Source organism: Taeniopygia guttata, chromosome 3 (genome assembly GCF_048771995.1).
Source record: "Taeniopygia guttata chromosome 3, bTaeGut7.mat, whole genome shotgun sequence".
NCBI classification, from domain to species: Eukaryota; Metazoa; Chordata; class Aves; order Passeriformes; family Estrildidae; genus Taeniopygia; species Taeniopygia guttata.
Genome location: NC_133027.1, coordinates 97,873,606 through 97,894,787, shown reverse-complemented (window position 1 = coordinate 97,894,787; position 21,182 = coordinate 97,873,606). Strand labels below are relative to the sequence as shown.

Genomic DNA, 21,182 nt, shown 5'->3' with positions numbered 1-21,182 from the left:
AGATTATAAAATTCACATAGAAAAGAACATGAAATAGTTCTGCTTTGGATTTTTACATCATCTGCCTTGCCAGTAGAAAGGTTTTTCCATTAATAGTTAAAATATGAGGGGTTTTTGGAAGCTATGTTGCCAAAAGCAAATGGTTTGAATTTGAACGTGGCTTTGAGTTCAGCATTGTTCCCCTCCTCTGGGTGTTATTTCCGCTTATATCCCTCAGGATCCATCATTTATTACAGCTCTTTTCACAGGAACTCACTTCATCTCATTTTAAGCTTTAGGTGGATCTTCTGTCTGGTCAGTTCATTAACATCAAAGTTTCTGCAGTTTGAAACACAGGAGCAAGAAGGGCCCAAGTCAGGCTGACTAAACCTGGTGACATCCAGCTCCAACAGGGAATAAAGGCAGCATAAGGAAGCTCAGAAGCTCCAAGAGGAAGCTTGTCCTAGAGGAAGGGCAGAAAAGCTTGAGTGGTGTGCACAGTCCGAGTCCCTTGCACTGGCATTTCACAAGTCCCCCAGGAGGGCACTGTTCATGCATGAGCATCTCTCCCTTCTTCAGCCAAGGGTCAGGAGGGAACTGAAGAGCACAAGGACACAGGGAACTGCTGCCCTCTTCCAAACCTTGATGCAGAGGACAGGGAAACCTATAATGGCAGTGGAAAAATGTGTTCTTCCCCCAGCAAGGCGGGTGCTGTTCCTGGGATCAGAGCTGAGAGTGCAGCAACAAGTAACTAACCTGCTCCACCCAGCGTCTGCAGCTTGAGACGCAGCGCTGGGGGAGACAGGGAAAGGCTTTGCTGTAATCCCGGGCCCTGGCGTTCCCTATCCCTACTCAGAGGAGCAAACTACCTCGAGGTACAGAAGGAAAATTCCTGGAAACATTTGGCTACAGCACCGGATTGTGTTCTGAGGAGGAAGATGGATGGAATTTTGACATGGTGGGAACATGACAACCATAGACACATAGTCTCTTACCGGAAAAAAAAAAAACACCCAAAAACCAAAAACAAAACAAAACAAAAAAAAAACCCCACAACCAAAAAAAGCACCACTCCAGTTTGGCCAATTTCCAGTTCTAACTCCAAAGGGCTTCCCCACTCCCACAGTGGGACACAAAGTGTTCCTCATGACTTTCGGTAATGCTGTTATTGCTGACATTCATACATACAAAAAGGTAGAGAATATGTTTGAAAAATACTTGTTAAAAAGTTCACTTGTTTTATATTAAAAGAGTGAAAACTCTATCAAAGTATTTCCTTCTAATTAAGGGAACTTCCCCAGCAGAAAGCAGTTCTGTACAGACAGTGCAGTATGTTCTCAATCCACACACAGGAAAGGTTTGCCACCCACTCCCCCAAACAGCTCTCACTCCCCAAGAGGCAAGAACTGTGCTTCTGGTAAGGTTTTCATGAGCTCTGGTAAGTGTAATTTAAACAAACATTTTTAATACCTATGGGTAAATATCCTTCTGTAAGCAAAACTGTCATTCCTGTTCCTGTATCATATTTCCACTACAGCCTTGTAGGTCAAACTTACATTTATTTCCTGTGCAGTAACACTTTATGGATACAGCCTAATTGGGATTGGTTTTGACTTCTAATAGCGGCTGTGGGGGAAAATACAATATCCTATAGGCAAATTGAGTGTTAATTCTGTGTTTTTACAGCTGAAATTAAGTTTATTTTTGGAGCAGAAGAGAAGAAAAAAATGCCCAGGCAGACTAAAAGAAGAACCACACGAGCTTGCAACACTCAGCACACAAACACAGGTACAACAGGAACTTCAGCAAACTCACACCTGTACTGAATAAGGAAAATCAATGTAATTTTTATCAGACATCCCCATGAACTGGAAAAAATGCAATACTTAGCTTTAAGCAAAACCTTTATTTTAGCTCATGGGCTTTCTGTATTAAAAACAGTTACTTCAAAATCAAAGTCACATAAAATTCAGCATGTAAATGAAGTTGCCATTGGTCAGGATCAGATTCTGAAAGACAAGCGCTCCAAATGACATTTGAACAACCTTGGGTGGCAACAGATAAAACTGGGAACAGCAGCAGAAGCAGCTCCTGCTTCACAGGCTGAGGAATCAAAGTGTCCCCCTCCTTCAGCAGATTTTAAAACACCAGCTGCACACCAGGGCCATTTAATGATTTCTCCCTTTCCCATAAATTCACTCAGCAAGGATTGAAAACAGCAATATCCCAGTTTAATCTGCTGCTTCACAGGAGTGAATTCTCTTGAGTCTTGTTAGAGGCAGTGCTATTTTCTGCCAGCAATCAAAGTACTTGTCTTAAAACAATTTCCGTACAACACCAACAATCAAGCTACATTATATACACTTCAATTGTACAATTATCTTTTAAAAATGCCCATGTACAAAATAGGTTATTTTATTTTAAAAAAATCACATGCTAGATTTCAATTACATGCTCATTTTAAAATAACTGAAAAAATTGATAAATAACATTCCAATTTATTAGGAACACTCCTGCAAGCAAGTGCAGAAGTATCTGCAGTTTATTTAATATTCTAATAAGCTTTTTAGGGCAATTTGTGCTATAAACCTCATGTACAAAGTGTGTGAAAAGCTCTTACTTGTGACAACAGAATAAAAGCTAATTAATTAAGCAAGAGTATTTCAGTAAAATTGTTCTACTTATGAAGTAAATAGCACAAGGGCATATAATTTACAGCCAGTTAGACAAAGAACACAGCCAGTGACCAGAGCACATACATTAGTGAAAAAGTCAAATATATACAAAAATATATTAGAAAGTGGTTGAGTTTAACCACAGGCTCATGTAAAAAATGTTGTTTTAAATAGCAATAGCAAAAAAATAGCTATTTCTCTATCTGCAACAGTACAAAAGGCAACACCTACGTATGAGGTAGCAATGCCAAATTAAAACCAAAAAGAAACCAAAAAACAACTTTGGATTGAGGAGCATTTCCTATATTTTCATAGTATATCTGTCAATACAAATATTTAAATGAACACTTCAATTGTTTCAAGAATTAACTACATTAATTTACAAAACCCTTTATTCAATTAACTTCTTAAAAATTACTGGAAATTGGTTTAGTTACGTATTTTTCCTGTTTCTAAAAAAGCTGTTGCATTTTTCAAACCCAAATACTGTACAGCAAAAACGTGGAGGCTTTATTATACACACTTGGTAAACACTATAGTACATTAAGACTTAATTTACAAAGATCAGAAGGAGCCAACTGTGGTCATTTTATCCTTTTGTGCCTAACAGGCAGACACTGCACACTTTTTACCCCATGTTCAATGCTAGAGGCAAGCTGAGGGCTCACTACTCCCTTCCACAGCCACAGAAAGTGTTTGAAGTGTTTCATCTCCCTCCAGGAGTGTGAGCCACAAGCATGGCTTCCATCTCCAGGGCCAGGGGCACTGCCGGGCAAGTGGCTCAGGCTGCCCCTGGGCATTCCTGGAACTTCCTCAACAATGTGGGGTGGGAGAAGGAACAGATGTGCCCCTTCTCCCAATTCCATCTCTTTATCCTCCTGCAGGTGCAGGGCAGGAGGGGCCAGCTGAGCCTCTCTGACCAAACCAAAATATCATCAATGAAAAGCCAGAAGGCGAACAACCATGCAGCTGAGCTGTGCCAGCTCTGGTCATGGGGCTGCAGGCCCCTCATGTGGGTCACATCCTCTGCTTCCAGCTCCACTGACTAAAAAGACCCTGCTGCTCCTCCAATTCAGGCAACTAAATTGGACATCTGAAGTTAGATGGCATGAGTAAAACCAAAAGATGAACTGGATGGAATTTCAGCATTTATTGTATTAAGAAAATAATATACTTTACATCACAGTGCTTAATTAAATGTAATAAAAAATGTAAACTCAGAATTCTAGATAAAATTTAGCTTGAAAAATTAGGGCTCAAAGAGTTTTGAAAATTCACAATTTTTTAAAAATTGAAGTCACAGTCAGTTCACATAACTCACATCTTGAAGTCTACTTGTAAGTAACACCTTCCTCGCACACCAATGTTTGGTTGGGTTTTGTTTGTTTTGTTTTCTTTAAAAGCCTAAATAACAAATGACCAAGTGCAAAGGTAAGAGGTATCTTTCTCTCTGCAAGGAATCTATGTGTAGCAATAATTTGCCCATCAGGCCCCTGGAGTGCTCTAGTAGATGTAGGGGAATATGCGGTACGGGACGCGCTGGCAATACCTCTCCCAGGCCAAGCCATACTTCTGCTTGCAGTGGTGTTCATCGCGAGCCTCTCGATGGACAAGCAAGCAGATGAAATAGATCACGTAGAAATAGGGTAAAATATGATTAAAACCTGCAAAGGGAGAAAGTTCACTTAGATACAGGACACAAATCTAGAGGTGGTAGCTATTAACATGTTCAAAGCTGGTGACTTCAAGGCTGAAGCATTTTACACTAAAGCATTGAATATTCAACAGGACAGTGCAACACATGCAGATAGAAAAAGACCCACAAACCCACAGAAAGTAATTCTTAAAATTTAGAGTCACAAAACCTACCAATTTCACTCTCAATGCATGCAAAGAAGTGCTATTGTCATTTACAGTTCTTCAGTTATCAAAAACAGATTTCCAGTCAAATCTCTGCACCACCAAACTGCCCCACACAAGGTTTTCCATATTTTGGCTGCAGACATGAGTCCAGCTTTCTCAGAGCACACCACTTGACTTGTGCACGAAAAGAACTGGAAAGGACCCAGACTGCAGCCCAAAAAGCCAGCTGTATTCTGGGCTGCATCAGGACTGTGGCAGCAGGTTCTGATTCTAACCCACTACTCTGCTCTCCTGAGACCCCACCTGAGTGTTGTGTCCACCTCTGGGGTCCCAGTACAAGGAACACTGTGTATTACTAACAAACACGTTGAAAGATAATTTCATTGTGTTTGATGACCTTTCCTTTAAGTATCTTTCACTTCAAGTTATCCCTGTTTGTGGTGGCCCGTGTCTCCAAGCAAACTCCCACTTTTGGGGAACTTCAGCTACAAACAAACTCACTAGCCTAAAAATTTAAAGAACAGCTAATTAGCAAGTAAGTCCCATGGTTATTGAATGATAAAGTGTCAGAAGAATGAGCAAAATCTTCAGTATATGTCAAATCTGCAGCAAGTTACGGGTAAAATGGAAGTAAAAATGTGTTGCATTAGACTTATGACACAGAAATATGCCATTCAATAGGGTTTACTATCTCAAATAATTACCACTTGGCATTTCAAACCCAGACAGATGCCAAACAAAAGCATTTTTGCTAAAATCCACTTTAGTCTCAGAAACTCACCACAGGGTAGGGACCATGCCAGAGCCATGATGATGTCACCAAGGTAATTAGGGTGACGAACAAAACCCCACCAACCCGTGACAAGAAGCCCTTTTCCAGTTGCAGTGGGTATAAATTTCAGATCTGGGAAGAGAGTATTGTGGTCAATGCAGTGACTAAAATATGTATTTAAATACTAGAAAGAGCCATTGAATAAAATCCCAGGCAATGGAATAAAAAATGTACTCACTGGCCAATTTGGGATCTGCTGGATTCCGACGGAAATTGTTCTTCTGAGAATTTGCACTACGGAATATGTAATATCCAATACCTAAAAATAGACATGATGTACTTCACATTTTCAGTATACTCCAGTATTCTCAGCTTCAACAAAAGGACTCATATGCCCTTTGCCACACTTAATCCACCAAAGTCTTTTCCCCAGAGATTCAACTGGTATTCTCTGTTCTCAGAGCTCTAACAAGACAGAAATGCCACTGGAAACCTGCATTCCATACTCCTTCTTCTTACTGACTAACTTTGAAGAGATTCTGAAGAACCTTTATTTTCACATCTACTTTTAAATCTCTGAGTTTTTTAATGTAAGACTGAGTTTGAAATTCACATAAGGTGATGTGCTGCACTTTGTATGATTACAGCTCTATTTTGCAGCCTAGCACTTTGTTACAGCACCTACTCCATAAACTGACAACTCATTTACAAGATCATGATAATAAAAGAACCAGGCAATGAATTATCTGGGTTTGAAATTCATATCCCCCATAATTTTCACGCAGCAGCTTAAACTTGCTTTTTCCAAAGTTGCATTGAAAAAAGATGATCACGACATACTTTGAATAAAGGTATTATTTTAAAAAAATAGAAACCCAAGAAAAAAAACATTAGGTGAAGATGAAAAAAATGATTTTGTTTTTCAGTATTGCGCATATTAAGTTGTGTGTCTTCTCATATTTCCAATTCTTTGTCGTGTCTACAAAATATGAGTGGTTTTTTTTGGGTTTCCTATTCAGACAACAAGGACAACCAGGCTATGTTGGTGCAAATTTAAGGTTGCCTAAAGATGTGAGATCTTTTCTCAAAGCATTCAGCTTTGATGAAAAAAGGTGTTTTCTACTGACATGTGTTTGTAACTACGGTCATCAGAGAAGGAGATGCAAATAGTGCAAATAGTTACTTTTTCCCTAGGTTCAGTAGAGCATAGCCAACAATGTACTGACTTTTTTTTTTTTTTAATTAGTTGCTCAGATTGACTTAAAAAGGCATCTATTAAATTCAAAATATGTTAGGTCACTTTTTCAACTCCAGACAGCACCTACCTAGAGCTGCCTCTCAACAGAACAATTAGGTGTTCAGAGCCTCACCTATCCTTCATTTGCTAAAATGAGAATTTATTATATTCTCTGTATTCACAGTAGCCAGACAATGACTACTGCATCTGAGCTAAAGCTTCACCTCCCATCTCTGAAGAAACAGAATCAGAACTATGTTGTAACCAAGAGTAACAATGACATTTAGTGTAACTTACAGTTCAGAACAGTAATTCCAGCAGCAACAGGCCAAGTAATTGTGGTGGGATGACCCACTAAGTAGAAGGCTTGCAGGCTGTAGACAAATGGAACCCACACCAGGTCTCCAAATGCCAGCATGAATCCAAATCCATCATGGGTAATATCCATTGTAGTCAAAACAGCTTCCTAGAAACAAGGAGGAAGGAATTTTAGCATTTCCAAATCTCCTTCTCTTAAGAGTGTAATTAGAAATGGAAACAGGTGAAGGGGATTGGTATTTACCTCATTCCAAAGAGCGTCCACCACATAGAGAAGCTGGAAGCTGTTCACAAGAATCATGGACAGGGATGGCACACTGAGATTGTAGATCTTCATCTCAGCCAAGAGCATTGCCAAGTTTATAACAACCTAGGTTAGAAACAATTCTCTTTAAAAATTTACTTCTAAAGAAAGTGGTGTTTTCTATTACACTACAGGACATTTGAACACAGGTATTTTGACTAATGTCTAAGTTAAAAAAATAATAAACTATTTCACAAGTCAGTTTGCAACTAACCACATTTTTGAAGCTGCATAACCTCAACATATGAATACTTTAAAATAGGTTTTTATTTGCCACAAAACAAAGAAGCTAGAAATTTCCTTCAAATGAATAAAAAGTCATTAAAAAACTAGAAACATGGAATTGTTTTTCAGTACTCATTTAAAAGTATTTATAAATATATATATATATCTCCTTAATATCAATTTTGTCTGTGTTTGTGTGTAAAAAAATCCCTCAGTGTAATATTTAAGCAAATAAAATAATTCAGATTACTGACTCACCCAGCCAATTAATCCTGGACGCAACTCACAGAAGTATTTGAGGTCAAAACTGCCAATACGAGGGTTTAATTCATGTCCAGTAAAAAAATCATAAATAAAATACCCTGCAGCAAGACACAAGCTCTGTTAGAATACTCTTACTTTTATCTGCCACTACACTCCTCCCTATAAACCAAATCCCACTTTCCACGAATATTCTCTCATTACAAATTTTTAAAAGCCTTCAGACTGGCAAAAAAGAAAAAAAAAAGAATATGTGCAAAATAAAAAATAAAATCTATATAGTTTGTATTTTAAGATGCCCTAATATTTTATTGATTAGGAGGAATAACCACTTTAGAAGTTCTCTCTGACACTTGTTCCTTCTTTATTTTCAGCCTTATCCTGAAGCTCACATCACACTATCTATGAATATGATCATATGGCATTCAACTTTACATTTTCTCCAATTTAATTGTTTTTGTCTGGGAAAATAATTCCCTTTAGCTGTGACAATTACCCATCCACCAAAAACGTGGACAAGAAGGAAAATACCATGCCCTGACTTCACGACATCTGGGACAGTTTGCAAAAAAAACCCAAAAACCAAAAAAACCCAAACAAATAAACCCAACAACAAAAAAAACTCACAGAGCAAAGTAAAAGTCACAGCATTATAGTATTATAATAACCAGCCCCAAATCTAGCCATTAATTTGTAGAAATGAAACTCTAGCAAACAACTGGAAAGAAATTACCCAGAATGTTCTAACTCACCAGAATTTCCACCTGGTGCTAGCTCTTCCTCAGGTGCTTTCAGGGATCGAACATACAGATAAATGCTCAGTGCCAAAGAAAAAGCTGCAGCTGACACTGCAAACTGCATGAGGTGATCGTACAAATAATGAAGCTCAAATTGAAAGTATAATAAAACTCCAATAATTGCAGCAGTCAAAATAAAAGCGTAAAACCCTAAAGGATGTAGAAGAAAGACATATTTGTCAAAATAAAAAAAAAAGAAACAATTTATAATTTTAGTAGGACCAATCTAATCCAACCTTTCTGCACTTTTACTTCTCCCAATACTTGTCCGCATTCCAGTAACATCTTGGACATCCCATGGTTCAAACCTCGGGGGTACAGCGATATAACTAAGAGACTCTAAGCTCTGAAACTCTGCTCACCAAAAGGACAGGAGGCAGGAACACCGAATACTTCTCAATTTTTTTATGCCATAGCAATCCAATTTCAGATTTTAGTGAAAAAATGGACTAATAGATAATGATAGATACTAATAGCTAATGAGAGCAGGTCACAAAGTCTTATCCGTGAGACAGCTGAGACAACCATATTCTCATCTTTGAATTATCTTCATATACACCTTGATACAGATAGCAGTAATTCAAGTATTAAAATGACTTATAAAGTCAAAACTTGAACACAAAAACTTTTGCATACATTGAGAGTATAATTGTAGGAATGTGCCCCTTGTTGATGGACTAAACAAGTTACCCTTTGTCCCCTTAAAAAGGAAAAAAGCCCAGAAGTTTCTCTCCTCAATTTCGTTAAAAGACACCTCACAAGACCTTAGGGACTTCACCTGAAACTTAAGGATAGCTAATTGGACAGAAGCCAAAGAGTCCCGCCTAAGAAATTCACTAGATAAAGAAGAGAACAAAAGAAGTAATCTCTTTTATGAAGTGTTTTAGCAGGAGCAAGAACCTCTTGCCCTGACTCAGTTTTTCTCTGGAAAGAGCTTTTTTTTTTTTTTTTTGCCTTTTATTAAAACTTTTTGTTTCCAACACTGTCACAGGAGCCATCCTGCTTCTTTTATGCCACCTGAGGTAGCTGAGCTATCAAGGGTATAATGCTTATCTCTGAGAGCTTATAAGACCTAGCTTGAAGAGAAAAAGCATTATATAATTTCATGCAGAATGGATTGATGCCCAAACAGGAGCAGGCAGGTCTCTGCTGCCCTCAGCTAAGGACTTGCTATGGATCCCTTCACACGGTCACAGGGGGTGAGGCTGGAAGGAATCTCCAGAGCACATCTGGTCTAGTTCAGATGGAAACTCCTGTACTGCACTTCGCACACAGTGCCTCCTGTCCTTACTTTTCCTCAAGAAGGCTTTTAAATTTGCTTTTAAATTTAGCCTTCAAAGCACCAAGACAATGCGTTTTTTTTTTAAAAATCCAAATTATGTAGCTTATTTCCTCCCTTTATCAGAACACAGAAAGAATTGTAGCACTATGGAATGACTATAGACAAAAGTCCAAAACCAAGACAGGTATGAGACAGCCTCAACACGACTCACTTTTGCAGGATGTAATTCCCCTTGTTTGTTGCTTACAGTCCTATTCCAACTTTAAAATGGTGCATCTTACCAGACTATGAGAAAACTCAGCTTTTTAATGTAGTATTTGGATTCCACTACCACCCCTGTTCAGTGTCATGTCTTGCTCTTGAGGCATTTAGTTCCTGATGATTGCTAACCACCTTTTTCCAAGAAAAGGCTCATCCTATTTTATCCAAGATTTACGATACGCTCTCTGGTCAAACCCTATCTTTTCAACATTTGTATTTTATGGTGCTAAGCACTGCAAATCACACAATGGAATCAGCTTAGGAGTAACTGCAACAGCCTTACCATTTATTCGGTACTGCAGTTTCCTTCCACTGGAAAGAGGCAGGCCTTCTACAACCTAAGGAGAATAAAATATAAATGCTCAACAAAGTATTTTCTGTGGGCTCTTCAAGGGAGGAAAACCAAGTTCAACTCTGTCAGCAAGACATTCAGTCAAAGCAACACACACTCAAACCTGAAGCTCCTGCATTGTTCTGAAAAACACACTCTGGATAGCAAATGAAAAAGATTAACAGTTTTAAATAAAAACATTTTTAAAAATAAACCTCTTCCTAACCAGCTTCAAGAAAGCAGAACTTCTCCAACCATTGTGAACATGTACAGCAATAAAACATGATTGATCTACTTCAGAGTGTCCTTTCAGAATCTGACACTAACCTTCAAGTCACAATAGAGGAAAGAAGAGCCTTTGCCCAGTATACATACATATGGCTAGAATGGTTTATAGATTCCTGTAAATGAGGATTGCATTCCAAAATGCTGGATATCCGTAAGAAACTGAGTATTGAAATAGTTTTTGAAATTAGAAGTCAGATATCTAAAATTCTTCTAGAACTCTATCAAGGAAAGTTTATCCACACTTTGATCTCAATGCCTATGAAATGTCTTCTGCTCTCTCTACTGAAAGGCTCTGAAACGCAAAAATGCTTAACTAACTGTGCTGTTTTAAGCCTACAAAAATCTGCAGCAGCCATATTCCAGTTTATTATGAAAAACTCATTAAATTGCTTTCAAACTGCATTTAGAACATACCCCACCTTTTAGCTTACTACAATTTAGTTGTCTATGGAGACCCAATTGCTCCCAACAGCCTACCTTTCCAACTGGCAAGAAGTAAAATGCAGCTTGAAGGAAAAACCACAGAAGAAAGATAGCAAACACCCTCCCGTCCCAAAGACTCTCCAGTGCTGGCAGAGGAGGGAAGTTCAGAAGACTCGGATCATCTTGTTTGCATGTCAACAGCAAGTAGAATACAGTAGCAGGCAGGAAAAGTATCAGCATGAAGGTCCCTGTAAACAGACATCATGGCATGTTAAAAGGTAAGTATAGAAAATAAAAAAAACCACTTTCAATCTCACTAAAAAAGCTCAATATTAAGTAACAAAGAAGAGGTCGTCATTATTTTCTCCTGAACAAGACACCAGCAATCTCATAGTCATGTAACAGTACACAGGGGCATTATTCTCACTCCCATACAAGGTCATCTAACACCAGATCACACTCATTGCAGCCCTTAAAAAATAATTCAAAAACTGTCTAAAAAATGCTTTACTTCAAGTTTCAAGCACCTAAGTTTTGAAAATGTAAAAGCTTCGCTGGTTATTCTTAAATTTAATCTAGAAATACTTAAATCTCACTGTGGCAAGGGATGGCACAAGATCTTTGCTGTGTTTCACATATGAACCAAGTGCAATAACAGTTCTTTGCCACCAAATCAAGTGAAACACAACAATTTTACTCTGAATTCTGCAGCCAAAGTCCAAAAAGCAGTTCTTGATGCAACAGCATGGTCAATAAGTAAAAATCCACAAAATAGTACTACTTTTCAACTATTAAGGCAATTTGCACACATACCAATTCTTCCCCCAAACTCCAGCTCCTTTGTTTTTGTTGATACTTTCTCAATTGGTTTTACAGCCACAAAAGTCTTTTTCTCTGAATAGATCTCTTCTTTTTTCTTCTCATCTTTCCTCGAACGCAAGCTGTACTGCTCAAGCACATGTTTGATTTCCAGGTCTGGTTTTAACTTTTGCTGTGAATGAATAAAAATAATTTACTAAAAGGTTTCCCAGTGATTTTACTTTGTTTTAATCCAATATTTTATAGTTCAGAGTGTCATCAGAGGATTATTACTAACTGTAAAACATCAATATATAATTATTTATGTTTATAAACAGACTGCTAAAACCAGGCACTGTAACCTATTAGGCTGTGATTACAGATCAGCAGCAGTTTCAGTACAGATCATCCATTGCCACCCTCCCCCTTTCCCTTCGGCCATATGCCTGGGCATTACATACCAATCAGGACTAAGGCAAAAAAAAATCACTTTCTCTGTAGCAAACTTAACCTCTAAGTTTCATGTTGCCTTCTATTTCTGCTTGATTACTGTATTGCCCTTTTCTAGGAATGTCTGAGAGAGCCAAGCTAGGAATGTGACAAAAAGCTAAGAGCAAATTCCGTGTTCCTACCTCCAATGTGATGCAAGATGTGGCATTTTTTTCTGTACTTTCAGGTTCACCATTGTACCTTTTGGTGTTATTCTCACTCGGTTTCTGGTCAAAACAAAAAACACAGTTTAAGCTTTCAGTGTCCTATATATGGCACTGTTCTGCAGAACTGAAAGTTTGGTTTTCCATAAAATACCTTTGAATAAATTAATTTTCTCATAAAAATTATTCTCGTGAGTCTAGCTTACACAGCTCTGGGAAGACATGACTCATATGTTTTATTTCAACAAAGTTTTGTTGAAGAGAACCCAGTCTTTCCAGTCTTACAAGAGCCAACAGATCAATCGTACTCCTCAGACAGAAGCCAGGACAAAACCACCAAAGACTTTCTAACCCTTTTATCCCAAAAGGTTAAAAGTACAAAAAGTAAACAGTAGCTGCTGGCTAAAAAACTACTTAAAACCAGATTGTGCTCCATGGGCACTGGATGACATAGCTCAAAGGAGCTCAAAACAAACCCCACAACTGTTTCAGTGCCTAAGAGCAGCAAGTTACTAAACCTATCTAGCTAGTTTATATTAATCTGGTTTAGTTTAGCTGAAACCTAACTAAACCCTGTTCATTTTCAACACATCAGAAGAATGCATTTCCAGTTTCAGGAACTGTGTCTCAGACAAGTGATAAACCATCTCAAGGGCACAAGAGGCAGGAGAAATGCTGTTTGTTACATTACAGAGAAACATCACCTCTGCTCCTGTTCACTTAAAGATCATCAGAACCATTTTTAGCACTCAATCTTCACAAAAATGCTAAGAACAAACCTAATAAATTTCAGCTAGACACTATATATTGGTAAACTCAGAAATCCTTACAGGTTAGTTTTATAATGAAACCAGTTTTTCAATATTCTCCATCAGCAATATTAATATTCCATACTTAAATATTCCATACCAATGGAATTGGTGTGTTTTCCATTAGTATTGCAACAAACTGTATATGGTAACAGAACTCATTTCAAATCCTAATACCTACCTGCTATGCTCCAATTAACACATCTAAAAGCAAGCTAACTTCCTTTGCCCCATTTCACAAGTGGAAGCACATGGCTAACAATGACTTTAATATTAAATATTTTAAAAATTGTTTGTTTGGATTCTGAGATGTTCACAGTATCACCAAATTCAAGCAGAACTTTATAACTTTGGTTTACCTCTCAAGAATTTCCTCAAATTTTGCAAGCTAGAAACTCAATTTCTAAATTAAACAATGGCAGTTCTGAGATTTACTTTTGCTGGTAATTATGCTGTCCAGGGAACAGAAACTACAGCTGGCTTTTACAATGATAAACCCAGTCTGCATAAAACCAGTCTTTCACAAATAGCAAAAGTTCCTTTTAATAAAAATCCAACAAATCCACACACAAAACACCAACAAACCAAAGTAATACCGGTAGAGCTAAGCTGGTCTCCTGAATGGTTTTCTTTTTGTCGTCTTTTTGCTCCCTGCTTTGGGAAGCAGAACGACGCCTGCCCTTTGCTGGCCGGCCAGGAGACCGAGAGCGAGATCTGCTGCTACTTCTTCTGGAGGGAGAACTTGAAGAAGACTGGCTCTTCCTGTGCTTGAACGATGACTGCGACTACAATAAAGATGGAAAGAAAGCAAAATCTTATCTATGTCCCAGAGAACAATTTTAGAAACATGGGGTTTTTTTGTGATGAGGGCTCTGGCATACAATTCTATAGATCTGTCTCGTATTTCCTCTACTGAAGCTCTACAAAGGCTGTTAAGAAAGAGCAACTGCAGAATATTCATTTTGCTGGCAATTTCCAAAAAAGCCTGTTCCAAGTCCAACTGCTGTTGGCAATTCCTGTTGAAGCTACAGAAATCAGGATATGGATGTAAGCCCACTACCAAAGTGAGCACCAAGCTGTTAAACACACCACCCTCTCAATCCTGTGCATAGGGAAAGGAACTGAGAGCTGTCTCTTAAGCCCTCAGTGGCTGCTCACTTCCACTACTCAGCTTTATTAATGCATTTTACATAGCAAGGTTCATCATCTGTATGAGGCAACACTAAAAAAACCAAAGTCAGTCTAATCATTTAATTATATCTGCTAACTAATTTCATAAACAGTTTACTCCAGAAGCATTGTTTGATTTCTCTGTGAAGTCTGCAATGTTGATTTCCCCATGTAAAATTTCCACAATGCAACTTTTATAGTGCATAAATGTTTCATGAAAAAGAAAGGCATTCTCCAGCTTGAGTCTGCTAACCTGCATGTAGAAGTAGCATGTCAGAAAGTTGTGAAACAGTGAAAACAGTTGCCTACCTTAAGGCAGAAAATTTTGGTCCCAAAAGAGAAGGCCAGTTACTGGGCATGGACACTGCTACCAAGAAGTGACACTATAGTTCACATAAAGACATACAAGCTGGCTTTGAACCTATGCAGCTTTCAGAACAGGCCATAGAAATGAACTACAGCGAGCATTCAAACAGGGTTTTTTCCTCCTGCATTATTCATTTTCAACTGAAACTTCTATAAAGTTTTAAAGGCCTTTATTATTAACAAAAAAAAGTAAAATAATAATGATATGTAAAGAGGCAGGAATGTGCTTATATGACATGAACCTTTCTCAAGGGTTTGTAATTGTCAAAAATACAGCAAAGCACCTCATGAAGCCGTTGAGGACCTGAACTAATAAAAGCTATTTGCGGATGTTTTAAGTATGTGCTTGAAGGGCATGCACTGTTTATATTTACAGTGACATTTAAATGCATCTTCCCATTTTTTATCAAACTTTCTCATTTAGAGATTGAAAACCATCAAATTAATATCAACCCATTGATTACTACCTTTGTACGGCAGCCAAACCATTTTATGAAAAATCATGCTATAGAGTTCCTGAAGGATCAGACTTGGTTTTCCTCAAAAATATTATATTTTTTGGACATAAATAAAACAACCATGATACTTTAAAGATGAGGTCATTCTCAACTTCTGCTTGAGGTGTCACACAGGAATAAAGTTTTACTTAGCACCAATTCCTTGAAGACACAGCTAACAAAAACTTGCAAAATAACTACCCAGTCATAAGTTGAAGTACTGATAATTAAAAACATGTGTACTCACCCTTATATCACTTTCCTTCAGTGCAAGTTCCGTTCCATCTTTGTACTTGACAGTATAAAGATGAGCTACATCATCGTAACTGGTCACTTGTACTTCGTAGTACAGGACGCTTCCCGGCCAACGGCCCATCACCACCTCGCCATCAGCAAACTTCCGGCTTGGCATTTTCCAAACAGAATCCCTAGAAAAGAAATCAGTCAGCCCACCTGACAGCTAAGCATTAGGCTTCATTTTCCCTATTCGCTTTCTGTATCATGGAACTGAAAAGGGGACACTTGCAACAAGTCCCCACTTTACCTAGACAAAAGGCTGTGTGATAAGAAAGCAGTGATCTCTTTTCCAAATCAACAGCAGATAGAAGAAATAGTCTTAAAATAGAAGATTGAAGTTGCACGTTCTGGAAAAACATTCAGATGTATTAGACTAGTACTGAACTATGATATAAAATCTCCATCATCAAGAAAAGCACATCTTTGACCAAAATTACATAATGAAGCCCATCTTATCTACAGGAAAATGTAAATTACATGGTAATGAGGTGTCCTCTAACCTTTGTTTCCTGTGGTTGTACAGAAATTACAGAAGTGATGATTTCTAAACATTAAACATCCCCAATCTATTCAAACCTTACAGCCACATTACAGTCTTTCTTCAATTTATTACTCCAAACACTCAAAAGTTAGGAAACTTCAGAATTTAAGCTCCTGTCTGGGTTCAATATTTTTCTTTTCCACCTCTTTAGCACAAGGGCATAATGCTTTTTCCAGGGCATAATGCCTTTTCCAGGGCATTCCACAGCATCACACAATCACACAGCAACCTGAAAAACTAAATTCTATCCCTCATCTGCATCACCAGATTTCATCTGATATTACCAAAATGTGGTGTAAGTGACTACTACTCTTGGTTCAGCCCACCACATGCTGGGAAAAACCACAGCTACAACTTAGAGGAAGTTGTTTAGTTGTTTTTAAGTGTAAAGTCCTCTTAAACTGTTTGTATAGTGCTTTGTGTTATGTCACTGTCTTCTGAAAACAGTTATCCCAAGCAGAATAGACTTTTAATCTCAATGTATCAAGTGAGACTAACATAACTAAGGTACAATATACACTAACATTTGTACTGGCACCATGTGTACAATCAACACAGGAACTCAGAGGGGATGGCAGGGACAGGGAAAAGACACAAACCACAAAATGTTGGTGTCAAAGCATTTCGTTTTAACTTGTTTGCTTTATAAATTTGATAAGAAAGTGAAACCACACAAACTAAGGTAAATACAAGTCTTTAACTAGTTAATCATTACATAGTAACTAAACTGCAGTGAAAAGTTAAGATTCTTGGGGAAAAAATACTGTTAATATTCAATCACAGACCTTCATCACACATTGGGGGATGGTGCTCAATGAGGTTTTACAATAAACATTGATTCTGGCATTTTATGACATTGCTGCTGCTGTTAAATTTCATACCTGTCTAGCTCTCCAAGTCAAAAAACAATTCAGCAGAATTCCCTCATATGGATCTTATTACTAATCCTCCAAACTGCTTCAGACCAGAAGCATCTGGCCATCTCCTTTGTTGTATAATACTTGAAGGCGAAAAAAAAAAGTTTTAAAATTTGGTTTCACTGACACTTGCCAGTCAGCTGTTAGTCATGTGGTATTCCAGCTCTTTAGCCTTCAACTCGTGCTTCTTGTCCCAGTTTCTTGTTTCTGTCTTATTCTTTCTGAATTCCCACTCTTCCAACTTTCTTTTATCCAGTCAGCTTTATCCCATCAAATTCATAGCCCTGTTTCTTATGACTTATGTATTTTCATTTCAAATTCTCCATTCTCTCCTTACCCTCCATCTTGGACTCTTTGTGGATTTTCTGCCTTTTCTGCCCTTGCTCACCAAACCAGTTCCTCTTTGCCACCTCTGCCCAAATCTGAACCCAATCCCCATTTCTGTCTCCTTGCCCAGTTTCTCACCCACAAGGCCGTTCTTTAGGAGATCCAGGTCTACTACAGCTCTTTGCCAGCCTCTCGCAGCCACAGCTTCCTCGTGCTCTTCCTTGTGTAGAACACCGGAGCTCCCTGCGTGCACTCAGAGCTGTCCCCAGATGCCATACCCTGATCCATGACTTCATTTCCCCACGCTTGCTGCACTTCCTACACCCCAGCCAACTATTTCTGCTCCTGACCGGCAGCACCTCGGGCATCAGCTGCAAACCTGGAGTCTGAGCAGGACAAGGCTGGCCCATCCTCACACAAAGTTGTAAAAAACGGGATTTTGGAGGGTAAATCCTTTTCAAAAAGGGTAACGTAGTTTCATGAAGTTGTTACTGAGGACATGTACACTGGATTTTCCAATTTATAGCAACCACTTCAGAATTTAGATACAATTTCATAGGGATAATCAAAAGCAATTCTCTGCCAGATTTCAAAATCCAGCAGCTCTGTATGCAAACACAAAGTCCAAAGAAAAAGTAACTTGATTATTTAATTCTTGTGAAAGGCAGAAGGACCTTCCCTTTGTCCAATCCTGTTCTCAAAAGAAGCCGAAGTTACTTTTAAAAAATTGAAAGATGTAGTTGAAAGACTGTAGCTAAATACATGTCGTGTAATTCAGCCTGAGGTAAATATCAATACAAGATTCCAAAACAATAAATAAGCAAGTGGAAATATCTTCTAAGTCAAAAGTAACAAACAATCTTTTTAATGGGAAAAATTATGTATTTTCAATTATTTTCCTTAAATATTACAGCTTAATAACAAGCTCAAACACGAAACATTAAAATAAGTAAATGTAACTTCTTACCCTATCAAAAATAATCAACTTGTTCTGCACCCCAGTGCCTCCTGTGAGGGAGGTCTGCAATCCTCATTCCTTATATCCCACTTCAAAAAGCTGCACCTTTTAAAGGCAGCCTTCATCTGTTCAGATAACAAACACAGTTACTGGCATCGAAAAAAACACAGGAAGTCCTTAAAAAAAATTCGGTTTAGAGATTACATTTTTAATTTACTGCTCTTTCAAGCTGTACACACCCCTGATAATTTTCATGGTATCAGCTGGCATCTGCATAATAGTGCCAGTACCTCTGCAGAAACTTTTGAGCTCCCAGGGCTTCAAAACATAAATCCAAAGAAAATTATCTCACACAATGAACCCTGCACTGCACAGACACCTAACTGCAAGTTTAGTCACTTACTCAGGAGATTAAATTTGTGTTTTCTGAAGCATTACTATTTTCTTTATGAATCCAGAGTCCAAGAGAAAGGCTCAAAAGGACTTTGTATTCCGTACCAAGCCAAGCCAATTAATGCAAATCTCCCTGGAGCTTGAAAGTTGGTAAAGAATAAAAGCTTCTGCTGACTCAGACAACAACGAAATAATTTAAAAGAAACTTGGCTGAGAAATGTATTGCCCCATTCATGCATTTCTGGTCTTCTTAATGACTCTCTCAGTAGATATGTGGGAAGATATTTCAGTGTGGAGAAAGTGATGACAGTTACCTTGTAGCCACAGAGAGATCACACCCCATCAGCAAAAGCTGGGTACACAGTTTTAAGGATAAATAAACACTCAACAAGCTTTCCCTCTTGGAAGAGCAAAGCTCCCACACACTCAGTGATTCCATTTACTAATTTTGACATGTCACCACTCTTAGATAACATTCTGGATGTCAGAAGAGAGAGCCATTTGAATGCAAGAAGAAATCCAGGAAAATAAAAAAAACCCGCTGACAGCCAAGGCTAACAATACGCAGAAAGTTACTACTGAATTCACCAAAGAGAGCTGTGGAAGACCTTTTCAGCAACACCATTCTCGCCACACTTCTAGCTCTGCACATTCAGAACAATGGAGGCAACTATCCCTATCCAAGCCAACTTAACTCCACCACTAAAAAAACAAGCACCAAGAAGCCTCGAGGCAAAAATAACAACCCATCAACCCTCGGGCTGGGAAGCGAGGATCTTCCCTTGCAAAGAGGCTTTCTAGCGGAAACCCCGCGAGCGGGAAGCAAAGCGCGCAGGGAGGGCCCGAGCGCGGCGGGCGCTGTTGACAGGAAGGCCCCACGTGCCGGCGGAGGCCCGGCCCCTCGGCCCCGCCCCGCCCGCGGCCGGGCCTGGCGCGGGGCCTCCGCCGCGGGGGAAGGGAGGGGCCGCACCGCCCCTCGGCGGCCTACTCCCGCTCGGAGCCCGGCGCGGCGGAGCCGAACAAAGCGGGGGCGGCTCGGCCCCGCTACCTCCGGTGCCCCGAGAGAAGGGCCCGCGCCGCCCGTCCGCCCGCCGGGAGCGAGGCCCGAGCGCGGCCGCAGCGATCGGCCGGAGCGCTTCCCGCCCGGAAAGCCGCCAAGGAAAAGCTGGGGGGAGGGGAGGGGGCGGGAGGTGGGAGTACCCGGGCCCGCGCGCGCCGCCGTTCCCGTTACCTGGAGCCCGCCCGCGCCGGGCCGGGCCGAGGCGGTTCCGCGGAGCGGCGGGAGCGGGGCCCGAGCGCGCGCCGCTCTCCGCTGAGGGGAACAACCGCCCCGCCGAGCGACGGTTACGGGCGCGCGCGCGGCCCCGCCCCCTCTCCCGCCCGCCAAGCGCGCCCATTGGCCGGGACGCGCCGTTTGAATCACGGGGTGGCCGCGCGCCATTGGCTGCGCGGGAGATGGCGCGGTCCGCCCTCCCCGCCCCGGGGCGCGCGGCCGGCCCCGCCCCGCCCCGCCCCGGCGTGAGGGGATGGCGGCGGGGGGGGAAGGGGCGCGATCGGCCGCCTCCCGCCGCCCCTCACGGGGAGTGATGGCGGGAGGGGAGGGAGAGCGGGGCGGAAAGGTCGCTGTCGTGGCGATGGGGGCAGGTTTAGACTGCCTGCGCCACGCAGGCCCCGCCGCCCCTGCAAACAAAACGGAGGGTTTTGTTCACGGAGCACTCGCGACGCCGGAGGCGGCGAGACCGCGAGTACTCCTACACCATCCGAACAACAGCCTGTGTTCCTTTCACCCTGCACCTCCAGCACTCAGCAATGAGAAAATGTGGTTAAAATGCAGAGAACAACGTCCCCTCTCTCTCAAAAATTAAAATTAAAAAGGGCTTAAAAGCGGAGGTGGCGAGGCAGCGAGTGCTCCTACATTGACCGAACAACAGGCTGTGCTCCCTCCAGCACTAAACGGAGCCAAAATGTGGTAAAAATGCGGTGAAAACGCACTGAAAACACCCGTCTCTCTCTCTCTCTCAAAAAAAAAAAAAAAAAAAAAAATCAAAAAAGCAGAGGAGGCTTTTGAAGCGGTGAGACAAGTGCTCCTACACCGACAGAACAACAGGCTGCGCTCCCTTCAGCCCTGCACCTCAAGCACTCGACAGAGCCAAAATATGGTAAAAATACGGTAATAAAAGTACAGTAAAAGGACACCCACTCTCTCCAAAAGGAAAATAAAAAATGGGCTACACAACAGCAGTGTGCAGTGTGGTTACCCAGATGCTTTTGGGGCAACTTTTCCAGAAAGGCCATTCAAGTTCCCGGCCAGATTTTGAAATCAGGAAGTCTAAGCAATACTTGAGCAGGCAGAAACAAAATGTGTTGTGAAAAAGTTAACAAATCGTCCTTAACATTGAGGTTTAGTGTTCAAATTAGTTGTTTCCAGTGCCGGGATCTT

At 40.3% G+C, this 21,182-nt stretch overlaps 1 protein-coding gene across 1 annotated transcript; it reads right to left on the bottom strand.

Moving 5' to 3' along the window:
• Positions 1-1,865: 1,865 nt before the first annotated feature.
• On the bottom strand, positions 1,866-20,118 carry LBR (lamin B receptor). The gene is made up of 14 exons (XM_030268980.4): positions 19,974-20,118; positions 15,557-15,737; positions 13,873-14,061; positions 12,447-12,530; positions 11,830-12,007; positions 11,071-11,264; positions 10,258-10,312; positions 8,387-8,581; positions 7,632-7,735; positions 7,089-7,214; positions 6,824-6,992; positions 5,528-5,608; positions 5,299-5,421; positions 1,866-4,318 (listed from the first exon to the last, which is right to left on the bottom strand). The coding sequence occupies exons 2-14, from the start codon at positions 15,719-15,721 to the stop codon at positions 4,158-4,160; spliced, it is 1,824 nt and encodes a 607-aa protein (XP_030124840.1). The 5' UTR covers positions 15,722-15,737; positions 19,974-20,118; the 3' UTR covers positions 1,866-4,157.
• Between the last annotated feature and the right edge of the window lie 1,064 nt (positions 20,119-21,182).

Bases quoted from the DNA above. Each gene is read 5' to 3' on its own strand.
- LBR (XM_030268980.4), bottom strand. From the start codon at position 15,721: ATGCCAAGCCGGAAGTTTGCTGATGGCGAGGTGGTGATGGGCCGTTGG. The intron at 14,062-15,556 runs GTGAGTACACAT...TCTTTATTGTAG, and splicing joins TGAAGGAAAGTGATATAAGG to TCGCAGTCATCGTTCAAGCA. The intron at 12,531-13,872 runs GTATTACTTTGG...TGTTTTGACCAG, and splicing joins AGACCAGCTTAGCTCTACCG to AAACCGAGTGAGAATAACAC.